The sequence below is a fragment of the Gopherus flavomarginatus genome, chromosome 7, assembly GCF_025201925.1.
Source record: "Gopherus flavomarginatus isolate rGopFla2 chromosome 7, rGopFla2.mat.asm, whole genome shotgun sequence".
Lineage (NCBI taxonomy): Eukaryota > Metazoa > Chordata > Testudines > Testudinidae > Gopherus > Gopherus flavomarginatus.
Genome location: NC_066623.1, coordinates 21,640,886 through 21,667,832, shown reverse-complemented (window position 1 = coordinate 21,667,832; position 26,947 = coordinate 21,640,886). Strand labels below are relative to the sequence as shown.

The window sequence follows — 26,947 nt, the reverse complement described above, 5'->3', positions numbered from 1 at the left end:
CACCCCACCTAGTTGCTCCAGCCCTGACCTGGATCTACCTTCAAGGAGTTATAGAAGGTACAAATGGGAAGACCTATCAAGGTATGCTATTGCCATTCCCTGCCAATGTAGGATTGGTCTCCAGGATACATATTCTAATGCTTGGTCCTGTCTCCTTTTAAATGATCTAATCGAGCAGGGGAATGTTCTCAGTATTTTACCTCTGTTTCTCTGAAGTTCCACTGGAACACTAGCACTGGAGACCAGCAACCAAATTGTTTAACGAAGCTGTAAATAAGTGCATGAGAGCACCTCCTCAGCAGGCCTGTTCTGTGGCAAAGGTACATTATTCATTCAGGATACAGTGGGGGTGAGGTAATATCTTTTACTGGTCCAACTTCTGTTGGTGAAGGAGAGAAGCTTTCGAGCTAAACAGAGCTCTTCTTCAGGTCTGGGCTCTGTGTAGGATGAAATAGAAGTTGGGCCAGAGCAGAAATTCAGCTGGAGCTGTCCGGAGCAGAGCTCTGGTAAACATTTTTGAGACGCAGTGTGCCTCCCATGGAGCTGAAACCCCAGCGCACCCTCCCCACTGGGGGCTGAAGCCCCTAGCCTCGCCAGCCTGCAGAGCAGAAGCCCTGAGATCCACTCCCCTCTAGCCCAGAGGCTGAAGCCCTGAGGCTGCCTGCTTCCCCTCCCCCCTGCTCAGCCCTGGAGTTTTTATAGCATGTTGCAGTGGAGGGAGCGGGGGGAGGGCAACATGTCAATGTTATGGCATATCTGGGAAATAATCTATGAGAATTTAAGCTCTGAGTTGGTCCAATAAAAGATAGTACCTCACCCACTTTCTCTCTCTAATATTCTGAGACCAGCATGGCTACAACGATGCTGTACACAGTAGTCATTCAAGACAGTGATACATTGTTTGCAATGTGATCAGACAGAAGAGCAGAGGAATTGTTTGAAAACCATTAGAATATAGCCCTGGATGGTGAGATGAACCAGAGGGAGGGCCCTATCCTGGGAAGTGCTAAACACTCTCAGTTCCTGCTGGATTCAGGAGATGGGGGTGCTCAGTTCCTCATAGGATCAGGCCCCAAGAGAGGAAACCCTTATGCAGACTCAAGAACGTTTTGCATCTTTCCTGCTAACGCACAGCTGGTGGCTTTGTTTTGTTTCCAAATCTTGGAGAATTAGAGGAAAAGTTTGAGACATTTAGCCAGCCAAAATGACAGCAAAACAAGGGCACAAGCAGTACCATAAATACTCTTTATTTACACACATGTCAAACAGTAGGGCCTGTAATAAATACTCAAAGTTTGTACATACATATTTTCATATATATATCTCTATATCTAGCTATAAGAACAAAAATATGTTTGCATTTCTTTACTGCATATTTTTATATAAACAGTTGTGCAAAAATGACCTTACCAAGGACAGTAAACAAAAAACAATTTCCCCATGCCCTCTCACTGGCACCAGCAATATTGCACAGGAATTCAGAGATCCTTTCCTGCCATTGGAAAGGTGAGAAGATGGGAGGAAAGCTGTCATTATGTTAATGGAGGATTTGCAAGCCCATTTTTGTGATTCATAATATTAGGTCTGACACCTTGCAAAATATTGGGCCCGATTCTTCACTTCATTACACTGCGATTCCTGTGTAAAATTGGAGTCAGAGTGGTGCATCGTGGTTATTATGGCATGATCTTATGAGTATCCCCAGCAGCACTTTATAGGCAAGATGGCCCAAGGAATTATACAGCACAGCCTGTAGCTGCCTTCATCTTTAATACAGATGTGTGGCTAATAGAAACTACAGCTCCCACCATGCTCTGTCTTGATCCAGGCTGCATTACTGAGACCAGCTGGGGTACTTCTACATTAAAGATTAGGTTAGTTTATAGTCTGCTCCATATTATGCAAACATGGGCCCTGATCCTACAGCTGATACATATGTGGACTGCTGTGCCTATGCAGAGCCTGCTGTAGCGTCAAGGCGGCACCCCGTGGGTGAAACAGTCTGTCCTGCAGCATCAGTGCCTTAAAGCGCAGTCCTAGGGCTCCTGGCAAGCTGCGGTGTTGGGCAAAGGTTGAGTTCCCCGCTTTGTAGTATCACAAGAAGTGGCTGGTCTTGTGCACACCCTTCAGTACCCATCGGGTATGTCTACAGTGCAATTAAAAACCTGCAGCTGGCTGCAGGGCTCACAGAACTTGTGCTACAGGGGCTGATTTGGGCTCACAGAACTTGTGCTACAGGGCTATTTAATTGTGGTATAGATATTCGAGTTGCTGCTGGTGGAGCTCTGGGAACCTCTCACCTTGCAGGGTCCTAGAGCCTGGGCTCCAACCCAAGTCTGAATGTCAAACACAATTAAACAGCCCCTTAGTCCAAGTCAGCTGGTATGGGCCAGCCACAGGTTTTTAATTGCAATGTAGACATACCCATTATGATCAGTCTCCTTACTCCTGAGAGATAGATGTGGTGAGAATAGGGTCTAGCAAACCCCTTTGAAACATGACTCTGTTTTGCAGCACTTGTGATGCACCTGCTGCGAGGTGTTCTGGCTGAGGTGAGGAAGAAGATTAGGGCTAATACCCATTTTCAGACCACTATCAATAAAAACAATAACAAATGAAATACCAGTGCCGGTGGGTGCAGTGTCATGAATTGCAAAGATCTTCACATAGAAAGAGCCTTTGCTACACAGATACTAAAAGGTGCTTGGGGTCCTGCATGGCAAGCAGATAAATCAACTAGAAAGATAAAACAAGCCTTGTAAAATCCTAAATTCCAAGCAATTCTTAAATGGACGCAGAGTAACTTAAATCTGCTCTTAGTAGGATCCTGATCCAAGGGCTAGATTTTCAAAAGTGCTCAGCACCCAACAGCTCCCATTTAGGCATCTAGATACTGAGTACTCTTGAAAATCTGGCCCAAGTCTGTGCATTGAAACCTCACTTATTAATTTTAGCAAGGGAGATGGGCTGGGACATGGGACATTTTTCCCAGTATATGTCAGTTACTGATAACAAGGTCATGCAGGAACCTTGTTCCATCCTACTTTATAGGAGAGGGCAGTTTCCATTACACGGGTGGGGCTCAGAGATCCCAGACAGCAGAAAGTGAACCTAGAAAAAGGAGAATAAACAACAGAGTGAGCCTGCAGCCTGGGGAAATGAGCCATTCCATAAGCTGATCTCACTGGGAAATGGATTTACCGGGCTGGTGAAAAGAAGCCAGCGGAACATGTGGAAGAGAAAGGCGAGAAAAAAGCAAATCTTTCCTGTTTGCCAGCCTCAGTGTTTCTGGCTCCTGGAGACAGGGCTGTTGTAACACAAGAAGGCAGGGAGATTCAGGAGGAGGATCTCAGCATTCTGTTAGCTCTTGCCCAGCATTGTCAAAATTGGAGGCCTCGCGCACCGGCTAAAATAGGTCCCTTATAGTAAGAAAGTAGAGCCTTGTCACATGGTCAAGCTCGGGGGTGGCCAACCTGTGGCTCCGGAGCCACATGCGGCTCTTCAGAAGTTAATATGCGGCTCCTTGTATAGGCACCGACTCCGGGGCTGGAGCTACAGGTGCCAACTTTTCAATGTGCCAGGGGGTGCTCCCCTGTGCCTACCATGCCCTCACTCCTCCCCCCTCTCCCCCAGAGCCTCCTGCACGCCATGAAACAGCTGATCAGGAGCTGCGGGGAGGGAGGGAGAGGTGCTGACTAGCAGAGGTGCCAGTGGGTGGGAGGCTTTGGGAGCAGGGGGGGAGCTGAAGAGGGGCTGCTGATGTATTACTGTGGCTCTTTGACAATGTACACTGGTCAATTCTGGCTCCTTCTCAGGCTCAGGTTGGCCACCCCGGCCAAGCTGGAGAGCATGGTTTTTGCTTGCTCACTCTTTCATTACCTCTCCAGAGAGGCAGGGGCTCTTTCTCGTTTCTTAACTTTTTAAAATTTCAGGCTGCTAATATTTCTGGATATTTAGTAACTAGCACTCCTCATCCCTTTCCCTGCCTCCGCTCACTGTCTCAACACAGCTCTCGCTCTCACCTTTAATGTGCCCAGCACATTAAACTTCAGCCATTCGGGAGCTAAACACCTGGCCCAGAATGCATGGGACAGAATGCAGGGTAGATTTACATGTACGATCAGTGGAACCTCAATTATTTGCAGTTGATCCTTCAGACCCCACAATCTTGGCTCCTCTATATACATCCATCCATATATGCCCTTTTGATATCACACTACAGTATAATATGCATTGACCTGCAGTGCCTTTCATCACTAACTTTCTATAGCAATCAGCTATTTTCTGACTTTGGGGATATGAATTAGCTAGGTTCTACAGCATATGCCATATGTCTGAACTAAGGAAAGCACAGCTGAGAGAGAGAGAAAGGTTCCATACTAACTAGAGATGGGCACAGAGCAAAACTCTGCTTCCAAGATTCACCATAGGCAGAATCAAAGCACAGGGTCCTGAACTTGTGGGTGTGAAATCTAGGTGTAAACCTGGACTTCTCCAGAGCTTGGGTTGTTTGGAATTAGCCCATTACAGAAAAAGGGTTGAGCTGTGAGAATTCCCCATAACTAGGGGGTCTGGATCATCATACTTGTCATAGGTTAATAGTACACACATCAATAATTCTGATATTGACATCTTCTGAGGCCTAGGCTTCCCACAAAGCAAAAGCTCTCTGGGAATGTCTCCAATGAGGCAAAAGACTGACACAGGCTACGTCCAGACTACCCACCGTATCGGCGGGTTAAAATCGATTGCTCGGGGATCGATATATCGCGTCTAATCTAGACGCGATATATCAATCCCCGAGCGCGCTTATATCGATTCCGGAACTCCATCAACCCCAACGGAGTTCCGGAATCGACAGGGAGAGCCGTGAACATCGATCCCGCGCAGTGTGGACGGGTGAGTAATCCGATCTTAGATATTCGACTTCAGCTACGTTATTCACGTAGCTGAAGTTGCGTATCTAAGATCGATTTCCCCCCCGTAGCGTGGACCAGCCCCCAGTGACAGGACTCTACATACTATGTCTGCTGTGGAGAATGGAGCAAAGCCAGCTCCTGAAGTGGAAAATGCAGCGACCAGAGTAAAAAATGACTCGGGGATCTGCAGCTACACCACTATTTTGCAACAATGAAAAAGCAACAATTACAGCACCAAGATTACAAGAATTCAAAGAATTACACAACTGAGCATGAGGTTATGCAACACTCTATTCATCCAATGTGCAATAGATGGGGAGGGCACTTCTCTCCCACTATAACATATATTCACAAGGACTGTACACATACATAAACAAAGGGTACCAAATATTTCACTTGCCTCCAGTGCAATCTCCGTGACACAGGGTTTGTGAGAGGTACAAACCAGCAGCACAGAATGTAGGCCTGTGTGCTTTCAGTGGAGCACATTGTTTTAGGTCTGGACATGGTATTTCATTCCAGTGACAGCAGAATTCTCTAGGATTTTATTTTCCACAAGTGAAAGCAGCAGTATGTGTATTATAAGCTCTGAGCCAGATCCTCAGCTAGTATAAACAGACATAGCTGCACCAAAGTCACTTTACACCAGCTGGGGATCTGGGCCAGATACTTTATCTATATATACCTATTTCTGCTGTTTTCTAGGATATTTTCTTCATTACAAAATAAATGATTAGATAAGAGGTTTTCCTTGCTGCGTTTTTTAATCACCACATGGCAGTTTCTACAGGGGCCCACTTATTATGTGTGTTATATTGTAACTGGTTGGTTCCATGACAGTTTCATTCTCTGAACTGTCACGTTTCTATGGAAAGTCAACAGTTTTCACTGAGCCAAGTCCAATGAGAGTTTTGGCTGAGTAAGACTGAGTAACTCGTGACTAAGCCCCTGAGAATTTGACCTATTGTTTGGTGGCTTTCCAAAGAAGTTGCTGATCCTTTCCTTCAACTTCAGGTGGCTTGAGACCTCCACAGCTCACATCCCACTTGTGTTGACTTAAGAGAGAAAAGTAAAATCGGCAGCAATTGTCAGGTGATCTACATGCAAATCTCAGGACTAATGATGCCTCCTTTACCCATCCTGTCTATGCTGATCAGTGTCACCATATCCAGGTCATCTTCTCAGCCTTGTCTCACAATGAATAGTCTATTGCTTCCTGACCCTTCCACCTTCCCATGCTCGGAGCAGCACTGTGGTTCTAAGATAAGCCACGTCCCCATTCGCTCTTCTTCTTCAGACACACATAGCAACAGCATTTGAAGTTTTAATACCAAACAGCCAAACAAATGTGGTCATTGACAAAATATGCACAGCACTTGCAATGAGGACATGGCATTTGTTTGCACTCAGGGCTGGCTCCTATTCCCACTGAAGTCAAGGAAGTTTGGCAGTAATGTCAATGACAGCAGAAGTGGGCCCTTGCTAAAGAGAATGTCACCCTGCCACTTGTGAGGGGATGCCGGTTTCCTCCCGTACTTGGCCCAATCAATCTTATAAGTTACCCTGTCCTGGTGTGTATCCTCCACGTCACCTGTGCATGTGATTCCATTCATGAGGGTATATTCATATTACAAACTCTGCAAGCGATTGTTGGTTGCTGGTTGTTTAGACTAAAAAACACAGGAGAGGAAATTGAAAACCACAACTTGTAACTATTTTTTTCACTTCCTCTGTATTGCTATATAATAATAATTAATATACACACACTGATGCAGCGTATGCAACCTGTAGATAATGAATGTGTGTTTACATGCACCTACTGTACTGTACAACAGCATTCTGTATCTAAATCCTTGTACTGTACAGAATAAGCTTCATTAACAAATGGCACCTGATTTTCTCAGTTCTTAAATCTTGCTGTGTCAGGTTTCATTCTGCTAGGACACCCTGTTAATGTTTATCTGGAAAGAGATTTGTTTTTGTAGACCCGGTGACTTCCCCTAACAGCAATTGCATGTACCCTGCAACGTCATCACTATGTGTTTGCTTCAGTGGGACTGGCTGTATTTTAAAGGCTTAATATGGGAATTGAACTGCGCACAGGATCTGCTTACAGTCTGACATCAACAGCAGGGAGAGATGCACCAGGCAACCTCCTTAAAGCAAACCCTGTTCTCTGCTTGGTGCTAGGGGGCAGTCAATGGTAGACAAGCAGGCACATCCTGGAACTCATCTCCCGTAGGAGGTAGACAGCTAATGAAAGAGGAAGAAGCTTTCTCAGGTCACATTCTCTTTCCCTGTATATACTTTGGGCTCAGCCCTGCAGTCTTGAGTCAGCCAAAACTCTCTTTGTAATGACAACCACACCTGCTACCCTTTGAAGGAGGATTCAAGGATCAGGCTGTTTTAGTCACTCTTCCCAGACGACCAGGCCCACCTTGCTGGGGAAAGGAAGAAGCAGCAATTTCAACTCATCTTCCCCATAAAAGCCAATAGTTGAGACAAGGCTTCACATATATGTATGTTGTGTGGACGTGGTTCAAAATGTTTCAGAACTGAATTCACTGCAGCACCTTGTATCACCATTTATACCAGCGCAAAGTGAGTGTGAAAATAAAGCAGAATGGCAGCGTTTACATCTGCTTTGAACTTATTTCACAAGGGGGCAAATGACTGCACAAGGTGCAGGTCAATGGTGAATTGGACCCTAAAGGGAATGTGGACAATATACAGTTATCTCTACAATCCTTCCACAGACTTCCGCAGGGCTGAATGCTCCGGAAGTTTAAAGAACGCCTGGTATTTTTCTTTTGAATTTTGTTGCCATTATTTTTTTATTTCACATTCCACATTTTTAGAGGCAATCTGAATCATACACACCCAGAATTCCTTAGTTTTTCCTGCATGCACACTTCTGTAGTCTCTGAGCTCGCATCACCTTGGCGGAAAAACTATGATACGGTGGGCCCATGTTAACTTGCAGATACACCTTTGCAAAGTAGCACAATAGTGCAAGTGCGTGTACTATGACTGCAAACTCTCAGCTATAAATAGTCCCACTTCATTGTGTTGCATGGTGTCTGGCTTTATGTCTTTTAATTTGGCCTTCTCCTTTAAGGGCAACTGTTACAGGTGCAGAAGATAACGCGGCATTGTTTTTGTGGAGATTTGCCTTAGCATTCTTCTAATTTCACAGATGCAGTGAGTCTATCCCTTAATCACACTTCACAACTGGCCCCAACCTGCAGGAAGGGCTGTCAGAAAGACACCCTCCGCCCCATGCATTTTGCTCCAAACTCTGCAGCAGCATGTCCCTCCCAGTCACCTCTCTTGAACCCGAATGCGGGCTTTTTACTGCCTTAATAACCACCTTGCATGGTGTAAACACTAATCCCAATCATGACTGTGCACAAACTGAAAGGTTTATGAAAGTGGTTCGGGCTACATATGCTTACTAGCTGCTAAACAAAGTGCTTTCTCTGTGTTGAGGTTAGGTGAGTGAGTTGGATTCTGCAAAGAACAACTTTCACATGGGAAAACTCAGCATACCGTTTGGCCAGGGGAGACGTTCTTGTGTGCATCAGAGGGGGGGCTTCGCTAATTAGTTACATCCCTCTGGCATCTGCAGTTAACAGACGCAACAAAGATCTAACCCAAAAGAGAGCAAACTACAGATTTCTGATCAAGATGCAGAGACTTTAGCCTGTAAAAAATCAGCAGGCAAATCCTCACCCCTCACTTGACAATCTCTGAAGTAGGCCTCACTTGATAGGACAATGCTTAGGCGATCAAGCTTCCTGATTGCTCAGCAGCTCTCAGGAACCACAGGAAACTTCCCCAACCATGTGCAAAAAGTATTTTCAGTAAGAAAGAACACAATGAGAAGACAATCTATGCTTTACATGGACAGCTTTCAGGAATGATCACAAATGATTTGCAAAGGCTCACTCAGAAATTCATTGAAAACACCAATTACAGTTTTCAGAGTGGTTGCCGTGTTAGTCTGTATCAGCAAAAAGAATGAGGAGAACTTGTGGCGCCTTAGAGGCTAACAAATGTATTTGAGCATAAGCTTTTGGGGCTAAAACCCACTTCATTGGATGCATGAAGTGGAAAATACAGTAGGAAGATATATATACACAGAGGACAGGAAAAAGTGGGTGTTCCCATACCAACTATAATGAGAGCAATCAGTTAACATGGGCTATTATCAGCAGGAGAAAAAAAAAACTTTTGTAGTGATCAGGATGGCCCATTTCCAACAGTTGACAAGAAGATGTGAGTAACGGGGGGGGGGGGGGGCAATTAGCACGGGGAAATAGGTTTTACTTTGTGTAATGACTCATCCACTTCCAGTCTTTATTCAAGCCTAATTTAAAGGTGTCCAGTTTGCAAATTAATTCCAATTATGCAGTTTCTCATTGGAGTCTGTTTTTGAAGTTTTTTTGTTGGAGTATTGCGACTTTGTTACTTATACCTTCTTGTCAACTGTTGGAAATGGGCCATCCTGATTATCAGGACAAAAGTTTTTTTCTCCTGCTGATAATAGCCCATGTTAACTGTTTGCTCTCATTACAATTAGTATGGCAACACCCACTTTTTCATGTCCTCTGTGTATATATATCTTCCTACTGTATTTTCCACTGCATGCATCTGATGAAGTGGATTTTAGCCCACGAAAGCTTATGCTCAAATACATCTGTTAGTCTCTAAGGTGCCTCAAGGACTCCTCGTTCTTTTTACCAATTACAGTGATGATATTCTTGGTGGAGTTTTTTCACGGCAAAGGCATGGGTGTGTGGTGGAATAAATGCTGAGTTTGGGAGTAGCTCACCACTGAACACCACAAATCTTCGCATTTGTTTTTTTGTTTTGTTTTCTCTGCTATTTCTTCCCACTAAGGTGCAATTCCAGGAAACTCCTTGTTGGAATCCTAGGACACAGGTCAAAATGCTCTTAGTTGCCTAACCCATGCATGACTCCAAGATTGACCAAAAGCTATTTCAAGCAAATTAGTCAAAGCTCAAAGCAGTTCCCTAAGACAGCTCGCCTGTCCTAAGAGAATGCAATAACAAAGCAGGAGAACAGAAACATACCAAGATATTAAGCATTCAGATACTGTGTTGAGGGATCTGGCACATAAATACATAGAACAGATTGGAATGTAAAACGTGTCACTGCCTTGTAAGGGACCCAGTGTGGGACCTTCCCTCACCTCACTCTTTTCCACATGTTTTGAAAGGACCCTTCTCTTTCACAGCCTCTTTGCAGTCGTGCCGCACCCTTTAAAAGATGTCTATCTCTGCCTAAAGGAAAAGTCCGGTTTTCTGATCACTGCTTCCTGCCTCGAGAGGCAGTGGCAGAGCCGCGGCTCTGCTGAGGAGTAACAGTCCCCGCTTGCTTCCCCCCCCGCCCCCTCCTCAGGTCTCTATACTCCTCCCCGCCCGCACCTGTCCACTTGTGTCTGAGTATTAGCTTCCCGGCTGACAGCCCCGCAGAGCTTGCAGCCAGCGTGAAGCAAGTTTTGCAAGCCAGGAACAAAATGTAAAACCTGCCAAGAGGGAAAGCTAATAAACAAATAAAACGGGGCCACAGAAACAAGGACTGACCTAACCTTCCATATCCACCGTCTCCTGAGACCAAACGCTCTCTGAGTTAAATAAAATTCAAAGATTGGGAAACCCTTTAGCTAGAGGAATTTTTGGTGATTTTTAGCAGCACACAGGACAACTTTCCAGCTACCTTCTCAGTGAAATTTACAATCATAGTCTTCTACATTCTCCCAAATTCCCCCAGCTTGTTTCTTTTTTCTTTTTAATGAAAAAGTCCTATAGAATTTAATAGAGAACATTTTTTAGTTTCTTTAAATCATCCCTCCAAATTTAATCTCTCTTGTATAGAGTTCTATAGAGCGATTCTAAATCCCTCCAGAAATTATCTCATTTCCTTTAAAAATCTAAAGGTTTTACGGTAATTTTAGAAGCACCCTACAGAACTTTGCTGGCTTCACCTCTGTACCATTCCAGAGGACTTTTCCATAAGTAGGGATTTGCCCCGTACCCTCCATTTGAGGCTAAAACTGATTCATGTTTTGACCGCCTGTTTCATTTGTTTTGTTTTGTACAACAAGAGAATTCATGTTCAAGAGCCGGTTTACTGGATGTGGAGGGGGTATTTCGCTGTAAAACAGCCTGGGGTGGCCTGGGTCATGCTTCGGTGTTCCTGGCCCTCGTGAGCTGGGGGACACTTCTTCAGCGATTACACAAAGTGCTTTACAAGAGCACTATAAAGGGCCGACTGTCGGCCCCACGACCTCAAAAGCGCTGGGATTAGGGCCGGGGTGTAACCACCGTTGAAAAATGGGAAGACTAAAAAGGGGACATTTCAGGAGGGGGAAAATATTGCCCAGAGCAATTCGCTCAGTGACCCCCAAAACCCACCATTCTGAGCCTAAGCTCGCTCCGACCGCAGGGGCACAGCTCCGAGCAAACTGAGAGCTTAACAAATAATACAGAATATAATGACCCGGATCAAACCACCCTTTATTCAGCAGAGCACTGCCTACGAGCCCCCACTGCGCGACCTAGCCTGCTCCACACTCGGCCCTCTGAGACCAAAACAGAAAAGGGGAAAGCATCTCTACCGCGAAGATCGCCACTGAAGTGGCGCTGAAATGGCTTTAGCGTCCCTCTGTAAACGGAGCGAGCTGCCACGGGCTACTAGCTGTGCTGAAACCTGTTTGGAACCAGCAGAGCGCTGCTCTGACCGACCTGTCCACCTTTCCTAGCAATGCTCGCTCTCCTCCAGGGCAGCGAGCTCAGCCACGGGTGGTGGCCGGAGAATCAGAGTGACCAGAAGGGAAGTGCTAGTTCTCGTGTTCCAGCCCCCTGCTTATGGAGGATGTCAATTGCAGAAACCTAGTGCTAACCATTTTATAATTGTGGGCTTAATCCTCATGAATCCCTCTGGCATTTAGGCTCAGACCTCTCCAGATGCCAAGAGGGAACAAAGATCCCAAGTGAAGGACACTGTTAGGATAGGAAGTGTCTAATAATGGGGAAAGCGGCTGGTTTCTTTAGCATAAGCTGACATTGCCCATTCCTTTCACATCCAAGGTTTGGGGATTTAAACAATGCGCAGTAATGAAAATGTGACCATCATATTTGTGTGGGTGGAAAGGAAGCATAGGCAGTTGAAAGGTATGTTTACTGTACTAACATGAAGCCTGACCAGCTGAACTGGGATTAATGGGGATTTGGTGCGGGGGAGAGGAGCCATTCCTAACAGAACTGAGTCTGAAGCCATTCGAAGTTGTCACCACACTTTTATACAGTGGACAGGACTTTGGACAAACAGGTGCAGTGAGGTCATCCTTACACCAATATTCACTGCATAAAGAAGTAAACTTCAGCCTTGATTCGGGGAAATCGAACCCTGACTCATCCCTGAAGTAAAGGCTCCAGAAACAGGCCTATCACCTTCCCCTCTGAGGGGAAACAGCGCAGTCACCAAGGAGACAGGAGTCCAGCTAGGCTGGAGGGCAGCAGTTACGTGCTTATTATTACTAGATCTATGAGGTAGATAAACACAAACACCACAATAGTCATCAAGTCTTCACGGGATGAACCTCATCCACTGTCTTAAAATAACCCTCGGTGTGTATAGATATGTACTTGCCAGAGGATTTTGTACATCCTGCAAATAAACAACCTGCTCCCTCCCCGAAGGGGGCACCCACACATTTGTATGAAGGTTGCTAGTTCTCTTGCAGCTACTATATTATAGGTGCCTTTTTCATCGGACTTTTTTTTTTTTTTTTTTTTTTTTGGTAAAGGCTCCGCTCTCTACAATATGGAATTGTGTGTGCTATGATTGATGCTCTGGGACTCAATGCAACAGTTCAGCACAGTACCTTTACAATGCACTAAGTCCTCACGGACAGGTGGCCCCGCTCCTTCACACAGTAATTCACACGTTTTGTCTTGTCCCAACTGATATCCATAGTCCTCCTCGTTGAAGTCACTTTTCCCGTTGCTGTTGGAATATCCATTGGCGTGCATCTTCAGGGCAGATCGCCGGAGGCACAGGAGCTCCTGGAAAGCATACCTGAAGTCCGGGCTTCTGCAGTAAATAAGGGGGTTGAAGCCGGAGTTGATGTATCCCAACCAGTTCAGGAGGATGTACAGGTAAGGGGGGATAATGTTGTCCTGTATTACGTGCACGATGTTGACTATGAAGAAGGGCAGCCAGCACAAAGTGAAAGTGCCCATGATGATCCCCAAGGTTTTCAGGGCTTTGTGCTCCTTCAAGCAAAATTTAGAGGTTCTCCTGTGACTTGCTCTCCCGTTCTGCTCCTGCTGGTTGTTGTTCTGGTTATGAAACCTCCTTTCACATTTGTCTATCTTCTTCAGCTGCTGCTTAGCTACCTGGAAGACCCTGGCATAGACGAAGACCATGACCACCAAAGGCAAGTAGAAGGAGATGATGGAAGAAGTGATGGCATAGGCCTGGTTGGTGAAGAAGTCACAGCAAGTGTCGTTTTTGTAACAATTTTGGGCTTCCGGGCGCGCTGCTCTGTACCAGTGCATCTGGATAGGCAAGAAGGAGGTCAAAACAGACACCACCCAGACCACGAGGATGACAATCCTGGCTTTGCTTTTGGTCAGCAGGCTCTGATACTTGAAGGGGGAGGTGATGGCGAAATACCTGTCCACGGCAATGACGCAGAGGGTCTCGATGCTGGCCGTGACGCACAGCACGTCTAAGGAGGTCCAGAACTCGCACCAAAAGTTCCCAAACTTCCACTGCTTCAGCATGATGTGGCTGGCCCCAAAGGGGACCACAGCCAGCCCCATCACCAGGTCGGCGCACGCCAGGGAGGTGATGAAGTAGTTGGTGACGGTCTGCAGCCGCTGGAACTTGGCAATGGCGGTGATCACCAGGACGTTGCCAAAGACGATGACCAGCACGATCACAGACATCAGGATGCCCATGCCCACCATCCAGACGTCTTGCGACAGGCTGGAACTGTCCGGGTCCTTGCTGCTGCTCACATTGACCATAGCAAACACCGGGCTGGTGGGACTCACCGACCCCATGGCTTCCTACCCGCAGCAGCGCAAGTTCTGCGCTCTGCTCCCTGTTGACATGCAAGGCTCGGGCAGCCCCGCGTCCGATCCCCCGCCGCACAGCGCTGGGGCTCTTCGCAGGCAAGCCTGGCACGCTCCGAAGTCCGAAGCCCACTGCGCAGCGCCGGCGCTCCGCTCGCGCTCTTTCCACGCCAGCTGTCTCCCGCGCTCGGTGCCCGCTGCGCCTGGCGGGTGTCCGGGAGCAGTCACCCGCGCGCTGTAGGAGATCCAAACTTGGCAGCCGCCCGAGAAATGCCGGCGGTGGCTTGGCAGGGCTGGGGGCCTCTTGCAGTTAGACCTGTTGACTGTTTGTTGGTCAGGAATTTGCATTTGTTTGTTCCTCTCTTAGCCTCCTCCCTCCCCTTCTGCAGCTGCAGCCTGGGCGGCTCCCGCCCTGCCAGGAGTCCTGTCTACAAGTGTCCTGAGCCCGTTATGTGTTGGGGAGCTTATAGGAACACCCAGCCATGACATCAGGCAGCCCCCAGCCAATGGGCTGCTAGCAGCACACACACACACACACAGACACACACAGCTGAGAGTGTTGCCGGTGCTCCTGCTGGTCTGCCCCCTAGAGTGGTTCTCGCAGCCCCAGTCCCGGTCTCTCCCCTGGTTGACCGGGGAGCCTCCACTTCGATCCGCTGCAGCCTGCAAACGTCCCCCTCTCCTCACGCCCCAGCTCTTGGCAAAGCTCGCAGTCAGCCCGGATCGCTGCTTGCCCCGGTCGCATCTGCCTCTCAAAGCAGGGCGCTCCCTGGGAACACAGCCCGCAGGTTGATCCCTGGCTCACGGCGCTTTTGCTGACAGAGACAGACGCACCTTTCCTGGCGCTTTGGTTTCACTGTTGACACTTCGGCCCTTTTGCAGCGAAGGTTTCGATTCTGCTGCGACCGAGGGAGGTTTTGCACAACTCTCTGCATTCACCCTACCCTCCCTTGTGCATTGACAGTGAGGTTGTTTTGCATGCGCCACTCTCAGTTCCCAGCCAACATTACCACTTCGCAAGCAAGGTAATTTCCTCTCGCTAGTAAGTGCATGCCAGATCTTTGGGTCTTTTCCGACACACAGCGGCTGCAGCAGGGTCCTATGGAAGTGGATTAGCCTAGAAACCACCTGTGCAACCGTCCAGTGAAAAGTTATAGATGCTCCGTGTAAAAGACAGAAAGAGGGATACTTTCCCTGCACACTTTTCCACCTAATCCCTTGGGGACCTGCTGCTGGATCGCTCCCAGAGACAGTTTGCCAACAGCCTGTTAACTGAAGTTCTTCTTCAGCTTTAATTAAAATGATCTCGTAGGGCTGGAAATGGGACATTTCTACAGTCTCCCAGCCAATCCGCCAGTACCCTGAAATGCAGATAGTTCCAATCACTGAGACGGCTACCCATCTCTCTCGCTACTTTAAACGTTTAGCAAAGTTACATCGGATATAGATCGGTATGTGCAGATATGATCGACATTAAAGTTTTTGAGCAGTAGGTGCAACTGCTTTGTTTGCTAAATTAGGCTTCGAAATAGACTTCGTTTCTCTAATTACAGTATTTATCTTGCAACACCCTCCTTTTAAATGCATGTCTAAACTTAGCACATGATCTCTGGAACCAGGTCATTTAACCTGTGTAAGGAAAACTTCCTTCCTGATTATGGAGAGGTAGAAGAAAATACAACGCATCATTTAGTTTGGAGAAAGCAAAGAGTTCGAAGCCGAAAGAACAGTTATATTGACTAGGCACCGTCACTTTGAGACAAGACCCGAATCTGCCTCCCCCTCCAATTATTTCTGCTAGAGCGAGGCCCATTCAGCGGGATACTCGCACAGCAAAATAGGGCTCAACGGGAGTAAGGGTGGCAGGATCGGGCCCTTTAATATTTTTCAATTTTTGTTTTAAAAGCAGGCACAGTATGCCATTGCAGGGGGAAGTCATGTAAACTCACGGAATCAACTGACAGGGCAACACTGGAACGGAGGGAAGCTTCCCCAGGTTTGATCCCGAGAGGCATTGAGGATACAACATTATAGATTTCTCATTGTTAGTTTCCATCCAGATACTGTCTGTCCGCCGGGGAGCTATCAGTTGAATAAATCCAAGAGAAAAAAAGAGGCTAGAGGGAGACCATGTGTCTTGGACTGAGTTGGATAGATGACAGGGGAAGCGGAGTTCAAGAAATCTGGAAGAGATGAGGCCCCAATCTCAGACTCATTGTTTGAGCTACATCTGTGTTCTCAGAGGCCATATACAATTAAAGATCAATATCTTTTTTTTTCTAGTTAGTTTAGCTCATCCTGGCTCTTAACACTAATAGAAAGATGGTATTCTGCCTTGGATTGTGCTGCAATTTTAAAGTTTTTGATTGGAGAAAAAGCAATATACAAGGAGAGAAAGGAATTTTTAATGTGCTTTTCTTACACTATAGCTTTGTTTCTTAGGTTTTTTCCCCCCTCTACCTTACATCAGAATTGTTATTACAGATTGTAATTATTCTATCTGGCTGTACACTCAAAAAGGATAATCTTTTCAAATTAGAGGTTAACAACTTCTAATTTACATGATTTGTGGCACGTGCATGGGGCGAGTGAGTGCCTTTTCTCTCAACAGCTCCAAAAGTTTCTCCTTAATACACATCTGCTTGTAATCAGTCACAGCTGTGACCCATCTCTAGTAAAACCATAGTTCTGAACAAATTTATTCAGTGATTTTGCGAACAGTTGAGAAATACTGTTAGAAATATGCCTGAGCTGACCATATAACTTCAGTGCATTCCACTGGTGATGCTGAAGCCAGATATGGTTAAACTGGTGGTCTGAGTGTAAAAGCATTTTCGCCAAAAGCAGTTTGCTATATTAGGGAATAAAGTCTACCGCAAGCTCCTTTTCATCTAAATGGAGATAATTTTGCCTTTTATGTTTAATATCTGCTTGTTTATAGTGAAACCATATTGACTCAGCCCTTCTTGTTTCTGAGATAAATTGCATTCCATGCAGTGCGCTTAAAACCGGGGGGGGTCCTGTGGGCTGTGATTTGCATGGACTTAAAGATCTCCTGGCATTTATGGTTAAGACTGCAGTGGTGTCTTTGGCTAAAAATACACTTCCATCCATAGTTGTGCAGTGCATCTGGTAACTGCTGCCCTCCACACAAGAGAGAGCTGCATTCCAGTGATGCTACATGTACGTATATATACACACACTCTTATTCACAGAAGCAGGTCTTACTCAGAAGAGTAATCCCATTGATTTCAGCAGAGCTACCTCATAGGAACTGCTTATGTATGCAAACATTTGGAGAAGGGGGCCCACAGTTTGCAAAGCTCTTTGGGATGAAAGGTGCTATACAAAAGCAAATATTATTCTTAATTAAATGGTTTGCAGTAGAGGGCTGATGATTAATCTTTAGATTTCTGGAGGATTAGTAATATTGAATCACACTTTAAAGTTATTAAGACATTAAACATTCATAGGGTTTCAGGATTCTGCCTCATTTTTCTATTGCCAATAGAAAATTAAATGTAAAAGTAATAAAACCCTAAATGTTAAGTTCTGCTGAGTAAACCTGCCTATAGTTGCTCTGCTTCTCTCACTATACCTATCACTTCTCAGGCCTTGTGGTATGAGTGAACTTCTCAAAACCTACTGCTTCAAAGCCACTAGATGTCCCATGTCATGCAAATGCTGCTCTTAGAGGATGTATTTTTTCAGCCCAGAGTGGTATTGACAGAGCACTACATTGTACATAGGAAGTTTCTAAAAAGTTTTGCAGTTTTATAAGAGAAGGGCTAGTGAGATGCTAGAAACAAGCTGTGAGGTTTTTGCTAGGTGTTGCAGACATTTCTCTTAAGAAGTATCAGCCACAGTACTGCAAACATTTTCTGACCCTACCCCCACATTTTTAGTTAAAAGCCACCCCCGCACACAGGATCTTTAACATTACTAAAATGAACAGTATTTAAAAAATAAAATGTATGGTCTATACACCACCTGTTTCCGCTGGAAATATCCAAGGCCTTCAGAAAGAATAGGGTTTGGATAAGCAAAGCATGCTGAATGTTAAAACAGGAATTTCAGTTAACTGGAGATTGGGTAAATGGAGTTATACGCTAAATACATCTCTATCCATAGTCATAGGGCCAGATCCCCAACAGATGTAAATCAACATAGCTCATTGACTTAAATTGAGTTACACCAATTGATGCCAGCTGAAAAGCTAGTCCATAATTGTTTAATGCAGTCCCACTTGCTTTGAGACCGTTTAGTAGCTTGCTCTTCCCATTCCTCTTTTGCACATGCATTCAACCCTCCCCTGCCCCAAAGCTAATGGTACAAGCTTTGCAGTGGGTACACTGAAAAAAATAATTGGGAGAGCACGCGGGATATTAGGAGAGCAATATCTGAGAAGAGATAATGAGCAAGCAGAGTAGGGAAGGGAAAGTAGGATGCACTTGGGAGTTTAGGCACCTAACTACCTTTGGGGATCTGGGTTTGTCACAACACCAAACCCACTGGCTTTTTGTCCTGTCTTAAGAGCTGGTCAAATAAATCAGAAAATGATCAACAAATGTTTTTGTGAATAAAGTAGGAAGTTCACTTCACTGTACTTTGTGGGGTATGTTATTATTTATTGATTGTGTTTAAACATCTGCTCCAAGAGTTCAAAAAGCATATGATAATCTCATGACACTTATTTTTAACCTGCAATGCATACAATCACCAAATCCCTAAACATTCCTTTTACACAGAGAGAGAAAAAGAGAGAAAATATGTTTGCATCATTGCAAAAGAGCATCATATCTTGAAAAGAGGAGGAAATTTACCGGAAAATACCTGGGGACAGGAAATGTTGAATTATTTGTTTGCAAGTCCAAAAGTGCTGCATGAGACCTTACTGCTCTCTCGCTCTCTCTCTCTTACACCCACACACCCCTATCTACCTCTAGCAACTGGCTCACCTGCTCCCCTCACAACTGATCTCAGAACTCTAGAGCTCTCTGTCATTTGGGTGGAGAGAGCCTCTCAGCCCATTTTAAGTCTTTGCTGATTTATAGACCCTATGAACTACTGCCTAGCAGGGTACAGTGAGGAAGTTGGGAAAGGAAGATTTCCACTGGCTCAGGCACCTATTGGTTCACAGGACCTTGTGCCTGATGGGCATGAGATATGATAGTATTATTTAAAAGGTGAGACTTGTCTCTTTACAGCTATTCAATTGAGTTTTTGTATGAAGATGGTCCATTGACTGATTTGTCTGGGCCTTGCCCAGCTTTATTAACTTAATATAATTTGCTCTGCTGCTCTGAAAATGAAGATCTCATTTGTTATCTCCAACACAATGTTTTCAAGAGTTGATTGTATTGTTAAGAAGTGACGGGGCAGGTTCTTTGTTCCACTAAGGCCATAATACCAGCCAAAGATTACCGGCAGAGAATTCTCCCTACCTAGATGTGAGGGGGAGGAGGAGACATGTTGAGCAGGTGATGGAGCTGAGGTCCACTTCATCCATCCTCTGCTGGTTGAAGGACCCCTATGCCAGCAATGCCAGTGGCATGAGTTAGAGAAGGATCTCTCTCCTGCTCTAACTTACACCAGGCCAGGCAGCTCTGAATCAGACATAATGAAGAATCAGGGCTATTATAGTTATAGCATGAGTTCAAGGGGGTATGGGAAAATACTTCAGGTGAAACGCTGGCTCTGGTGAAGCCAATTGCCAAATCCTTATTGACTTCAATGGTGCCAGGATTGCACCCCTGACATCTTATCAGAGTGAAGTCTTCAGAGGTCTCCGGGGCTTTAAGTTATAAAATTGGAGCTCTAGTAACATCACAAAACATTCACCAGACACCACATGCGCATCAGAATGGATGCTGCAAACCCTGGGATGTGTTTCTGCAACCCTTTCTGTGTAAAGAAGATTGCAAAGCTACAATACCACTATTCAAATAACATCCACCCGTTCTAGGTTTTGTGGTCACTGAATAAAACCAGACTTTGTTGTGAATGGACAATTAATGTGAATTTCTGATCTGCTCTAGGCATAGCTATAAGGGGCAGAAGTAAAATTGCTCTATTCTCAGAGGTTAATAAGAACAATTTTTCTCCCTCCTTGTAACAACCTTTTATGTATTTGAAAATTATCATGTGCCCCCTCACTCTTCTCTTCTCCAGACTAAACAAGCCCAATCTTTTCTCATAGGTCATGTTTTCTAGACCTTTAATAATTTTTGTTGCTCTCCTCTGGACTTTTTCTAATTTGTCCACATCTTTCCTGAAAGGTGGTGCCCAAAACTGAACACAATACTCCAGCCAAAGCCACATTAGGGAGGAGTAGGGCAGAAGAATTATTTCTTGTGTCTTGCTAACAACACTCCTGCGAATACATTCCAGGAGGATGATCTTTTTTGTTTTGCAGCAGTGTTACACTATTGACTCATATTTAACTTGTGATCTACTATGGCCCCCCAGATCCCTTTCCACAATACTCCTTCCTAGGCAGTCATTCCCCATTTTGTATGTGTGTAATTGATTGTTCCATGAATGCCCTGAGAGAATCTGATTCAAGAAAGAAATAAAACCTTCTCCAACCTCATGCCTCTACTTGTCATCTGCCACCCCATATTAGAACCCATAAGGGTATCATCAAACAGTTACAATCCATGCTCAAAGGGGACCCCATCCTGAAATAAATCTTTTCTGAACCCACTCTTCTGGCCTTCAAACAAGGCCAGAACCTCACCAAGCAAGCTCCCCCACAGGCCAAGACACAAAAAACTCAAAGCAGCACCAAACCCTGCCAGAACAACAGATGCAAAACTTGTAGCCATATCTCCACTGCTACAACGATCAAACCCCCCCCCCCACACACACACACACCACACATCTTTCAAGATCCAAGGGTCCTACATATGCCTATCGCAACATATGGAGAGGTGTTAATGGGCCACTTAACCTTCAGTGGTCCCTTGAAATATGAGTTAACTACTTATGCTAAACAATCGGTTCCACCTTATATTTAGCTGTGAGCTTCTGAGAACATTTCTCAGACCTGAGGAAGAGTTCTGTGTAAGCTTGAAAGCTTGTGTCTCTCCTCAACAGAAGTTGGTCCAATAAAAGATATTACCTCATCCACCTTGTCTCTCCTGGGGCTTGTCTATACCTGTCTACATAGTACAGCTACACTGCTGCAGCACTTCAGTGTAGACATTGCCTAAACTGATAGGAGGGATTCTCCCATCTGTGTAGATATCTACGAGGCAGTAGCTCTTCTATTGACTCAGCGTTGTCTACACGGGGACTTAGGTCATCATAACTATGCAGCTTGGGGACGTGGATTTTTTACACTTCTTACCAACATAGTGAAACCAATCTAATTTTCTAGTGTAGACCAGGCCTCAGTTTGACTCTAACACTCTGGAAAGCACTCAGACCATTGCTGTGTTGCTGCTCTGAAGCCCAGCAGCAGAGATCGAATGCAGTCCCTACAGCAACATCTGTGGCAGGTATGACTGCTGTGGTGAATTAAAAAACAGAAACTTCAATGGGAGGGTTCACAGCTGATGAGGAATTTGTCCCAACTTCAAACAAAAGAGCCTGGCAAGAGCCATGTAGCTTTTATGAGGGGATTGTTGTGGTAACAAAATAATCTGGCCTGTTGGTTCTTTATTTCTCTTCATCTTTCTCTTTTCAAATTGTAAGGTGGGGCGACTTGAGATTAACTTGGCATCATGAATCACTAGAGAAGGAACATGTTTATATTTGTTTTCAGCCACAGCCTGCTTGCCTTAATCTGATTTGAAATTAACACTGAAGTGACACATGAACCTGAGTTTTTCCTGTCAGGGTTTCCTCCATTTCCCTTTGAAAGTCCTGACCCTCCCCCCCACCCACCCCCACACCTTTTATACCATCACTCTTGAGGCCCCATTCCGAAGCTGCCATTCCTACAACCAAAAAGGAACTAGATAGGAGCTCCCTTCAGAATCTGTCAACACTTCTGCCAGACGGCTTGGTTTATCATGGAATAAATATGAAGCACTCCCTTTCTTTTCCTTTCCCACAGTGGGAGAATGTGCCACCTCTGAGCTCCAGGAAAACATGCTCCCCTATATAATGGAGAAGACATTTGCGTTAGATCTAGGCTAATAGCCTCGGCTCAGTCATCAGGCTCACAGGAGCTGTAAGTAATGGAAGGACACCTTAGGTGGCGGATGACAAAGAATAACTTCTTGCTTCATTCAGTAATGATCCTTCCTCTTGTTTAAGGAGTGATGTTGGGCTACTGGATGGCTCGGCAGATTAGCCGTGGGCTACTGTTTCTTTCATCTCTAAGTCACCAATCCAAATCCAGGTCAGTAGTGATTAGAAGGCGTTGCTGTTACAGCCTGGCCCAGTTTTCTCTCCTGGACCCAAGTTCTGGGCCCCACATACTTCCAAGCCCCACCAGTGTGGGTAGTGACTGATAACGATTCCTAGCTTTGGGTCTTTCGGGCACAATCCCAGGTATAGACCCTTTGTCTGACACCCTTCTTGGGCAGTAGGACCCAGGAATCCAGCTGCCTTATCCCTTGAAACCAGTGCTGCAGCCTTCCCAAGCCGACAGTTGCTTAGACATATTCCCCCAGAGTCCACTTGACTGTGGGAGCTGTAGTTTCTAGATAAGCCCTGCTGGGACAATGTGGCAGGAAAGCAGGGAACACAGGCTTAGTGGAGGAATTTCTTAACCACTAATACTTTATTCTTAATAAAGCACGCTAGAGAGTTATAGACAGCAAAATCCTGGATGTATACCACATAGGCTGATCTGACCCCTCTTAGGAGGCCTGGGGTTGGTGAGCTTCCTGCCTTCTTTCTCTTTAGTCTGGTGTTCTTGCCTATGGTGGTGCTCTGACCTCTTGTTAGAAAAGCACTCTTCTCCTAAGACAGTCTCTCCTATTTCCCCATGTGCTTCAGCCAAGAGATTTCCATATTCCAACTCCCGTCTGCTTCTGTGCTGACAGACATGCAAAGGCAATGGCCCTACCAGTAGAACACCCATTGTTCCAGTACAGCAGAGTCATTTAATGTCAGTGGCCCCTGATTGCTCTCTCACAGCTTCTCAGACATAGTCTTTCTCTGAGATGTCAAGTCCCCATTACAAAATGGATGCTCTAATACAGTGGTTTTCACCCTGTGGTCCGCGGACCCTTGAGGGTCTGCAGACTATGTCTAAGGGGTCTGCGAAAGGTTTCAGATCCCAGAAAAGGCATTCCATTTTTCTGATCAATCAAAAGTATATGAATACCCCAGCCCACAGGTCAAAACCCAGAAGTGTTGTCATTACCCTAGAAGCCCACAGTTTAGTGCCCTTTTTCACATTGTGTCAAATGCCGTGCCGAGCATATACAATTTTTGTAGTTGAATTCTGTTCAGTCAGTTTTCAGTCTTAAGATTTCTATGGTCGCGGTCCACAGACCACAGGTTGAATTTCCAAAGGGGTCCCCACCTCCATCCAAAATTTTTTAGGAGACCGCAAATGAAAAAAGGTTGAAACCACTGTTGTAACTCACAAACGAGGGTGGAAAGAGACTGGAAAAAGGTCACACTCCAAACTGAAGCAGACAACACAAATCAGTTCACAGTGTGACCAAGAAATCTCCCTAATCTTCCATAATTACCAGCTGTGTGAAATCAGCCTGGTGAATCTCATACCAGTGGACAGGTCTCTGCATCACAGTGACACTGTCTGGATTTAGGGCCCTTGATAGTCAAGAGCTGAATGCATTTCAGAGATTTTTTTTCCAGGTCCGGAGGAAAGTATTTCCACTGCCCAGCCGAGTCAACAGACGTTGAATGTGCTGTCAAAGCGTCACTTGAACAGGCCCTATGTGGGGTTGATGTGGGCGGTCTGCAGGAGCACTGCGCCAGGAGTATTTTGTTTTACAGCAGGCTAAACAACATCCTCTGATCTTCTTTCTGCCTTCTGTGGCGTGTGCTGGAGATTATGATAATCAGAGCTGTCTTTCAGACAGGACCAAGGGAACAGGAAGCTGGTCAAGATGAGTAATCACCCCAGTATATTTGATCTGCTTAATATGAAATACGATATTGGATACAACAGCTGAATACTGGGAGTTTATAGTCTTCAGAACAAGTGCTAAATTGTTCCAGTATAAATCAATAACAATGGTGAATAGAGGTTATAAAATGACACAATGTGAAGGCAAAAGAGGAAATAAAGCAAGCTCCAAAATAATAGTTAAAGATAAATGTGTTTTTGAAAAAGCTTCTATTATTACTAGGGCTGGTGAGTGGGAGACAGATAGCACAAGCTACCACCAAGCATAATGCTGGCTGTGCCTCCACCCCAGAGCTCTAGCAATGGACCTCGATCCTGCCTTGCAAATATCCCCTACCATTCTAATGCTTATGCCTCTCTGTTCTCCCCAAAGCTCTGGAATGGGACCTTAGTCCTGAGCTGCAGACCCCATACTGTCCCTGGGCCTGTCTGGAGCAGAGACTGACTCTTATGGTGAATAGTGTAGGAATTTTATGATGTTTTGCAGACTGGGTTGAAAGCCCTATAACTAGTTTTCACTTGTAAACTAATTCCGAGCCAAATTCTCACATATGGACAAGACTCTCATTGAAATCAACACGGACTATGTATGCACAGCTAAGGGTAGATACCCAGGCATCCAGAGGTGAAAGGTTTAATCTTTTCTTAATTGTCATTCCATGGCTTTTCAGTTGCTGGTAACACATAATGTTGTTTGTAATGTTCCTGTCTAGAGCAAGTCCTCTCCTGTCAGACTCAGTGGCCCCAAATCATCCCTTGTGAATGGAGTTACACACCAGGGATGAATTTGTACCACAGAAAGTAATTACATCAGGTTTACTACATGAAAGTCAGCTCTGATAAAGAGAATGGTAAATACTGATAAAGAGCACACTGCCTATGTTCCTGCATTTGGAGAGTACATACATACAAATAATTTAACCGTAATCCTCCCCCATATTCTGCTCAGGCAAAAGCTCGTATCTCGGTCTTTGTAGCGTGCCCTCAAATTCAAGCTCTGATTGACCAGCTTGAGGAATGGTCTCCCAAGTCAAGGATCCTTCAGATAAAACATCCTGACCCAAAACTTGTACATATGGTAGTGTCACTACCCAAGACTTTTAAATAAGGCAGTGTCAGGTGGGCACCTCAGCTGATTCCAGCCCTTCTAGAGGTGGTGTCGAAGGCATCAAGAAAGCCAGGTCTCCCACGTGGGCTGTGTAGTCTGATGGATAGCATTAGAGCTGGGAGCCAGGAGATCTAGGTTCTAGTCATGACTCTGCTACTGAATCATGGTGTGGCTGTTGGCAAATCACTTCCCCTGCATGTGCATCAGTTTCCCCATCTCTAAGATGATGGTAATTGTCAATGTCCTTTGTAACCCACTCTGAGATCCTTAGAGGAAAAGCCAAATAAAAATGCTATGTATCATTATTATCACTAGGCAGGACTCAAACCATAGAGGGCTTACAGATTTCTAATGTAAGACAATTGATGCTACTAAAACTGTGGGGACTTAACAACAAGAAGGAGTAACATGGTGGAAAGCATAAAGAATACTTAGGGCCAGCCACCCTTCTTCCATTTCAACCATGGATATGGGATAGCAATGGGCTGAGAGTGAAATCCTGGCCCCATAGAAGTCAGTAGGAGTTTTGTCATTGACTTCTATGGGGCCAGGATTTCACCCCTGGTTTCTAATTTTAGAAGGTTACTTAATGCGATTATAGGAAAGGGAACTCTATGTGCTTCAGTATGTGCCCTGCTCTATTTAGTCCAAGAGGAAATTTGTTTTTTCCTGAGCGCTTTCTTATCAAATCTGCTGCATATCAAACCCAAAATAGCTTGTGTGGCTGCTGGTCAGAGAGATTTTTCTTTCAGTTCTATGGGATCATTCCAAGGATTGATGGAAGCAAGATAGAGCCAAGAAGAGCGGAGTCATGAAGTGAAAGAGGAGATCTGGTAATGAAGCAACAGAGTATGAAGAAGTGGAAGTGAAGTATTGCCCCTCTGCTCCTGAGATAAAAAACACTGTCACATCTCTCCTTCCTCCAGTTTCTCTCCATAGGGAAGGGCCAGCAAGTGTTCTCTCCTGAACAAGAAGGTCATCTGTGGAGGGGAAGAACGACTTTCAGCTTCTCACTCAAGCTAGTGAGAAGCCAATCCCTCACTGGCTGATATAGTCAGAACCTAACGAGGGATCACAGTCCAGCCACTGACAAAGTGTGAAAGAAGGAAAGGGTAAGGAAAGGATGAAAAGTGAAGATGGATAGTTTTGTGATTAAAGCACTGAATTGGCTCTCACGAGAGCTGCGTTCAGTTCCTGCCTCTGCCACTGGTGTCGTTGTGTGACCTTGAGCAAGTAACCTAGGCTAACATTTTCAAAAGTGACCTAAGTGACCTAGAAATCTAATTCCCATTGAAAGTTATAAAGAAGGGCTGTGATCAGTGGGATTTAAACTCCTAAATCACTTAGGAGCTTTTGAAAATGTTATTCTTGAGCTCTGAGTGTCTCGGCTGCCACTCTATAAAGTGGGAATAACACTTCCTTACCTTTCAGAGGTGTCTAGAGGACACATTTATTAGTGTTTGTGAAGTGGCAAGGACTACCTAAACAGTGACTGGTAGTTATTCATTCCCTGCTGTACATTCGACATCATCGTTCTGTCTGGTTGTCTCGGATATGAGCCAGCCCTTTCCCTGTCACTCTGTGCCTGCTCTCCTGGTTGGTTCTTTCACAGAAAGGGAGGGAGTTGGCTAGGGTAAGAATAAAGTATTCTAATGCCACACCTATGATACTGTCTCGCTGTGTCCTGGTTTCCCTGACTGTCTGTTTGGATCCATCTGTTCTCTCTTCTTTTATACTTAGATTGTAAGCTCCT

The 26,947-nt window shown here is 45.3% G+C and overlaps 1 protein-coding gene across 3 annotated transcripts in view; it reads right to left on the bottom strand.

The window, feature by feature from the left end:
* The window catches only part of ADRB2 (adrenoceptor beta 2), a 64,592-nt gene extending 48,936 nt beyond the window's left edge, over positions 1-15,656 (bottom strand). For all 3 annotated transcript variants that reach the window (XR_007775513.1, XR_007775512.1, XM_050962755.1), the window contains exon 1: positions 12,832-15,656. Coding sequence is in view for 1 of the 3 variants with exons in the window: in XM_050962755.1 (XP_050818712.1) it covers positions 12,832-14,017 (1,186 nt within the window). In the remaining 2 variants the exon portion in view is untranslated. The remainder of the gene's footprint in view (positions 1-12,831) is intronic.
* Positions 15,657-26,947: the final 11,291 nt, after the last annotated feature.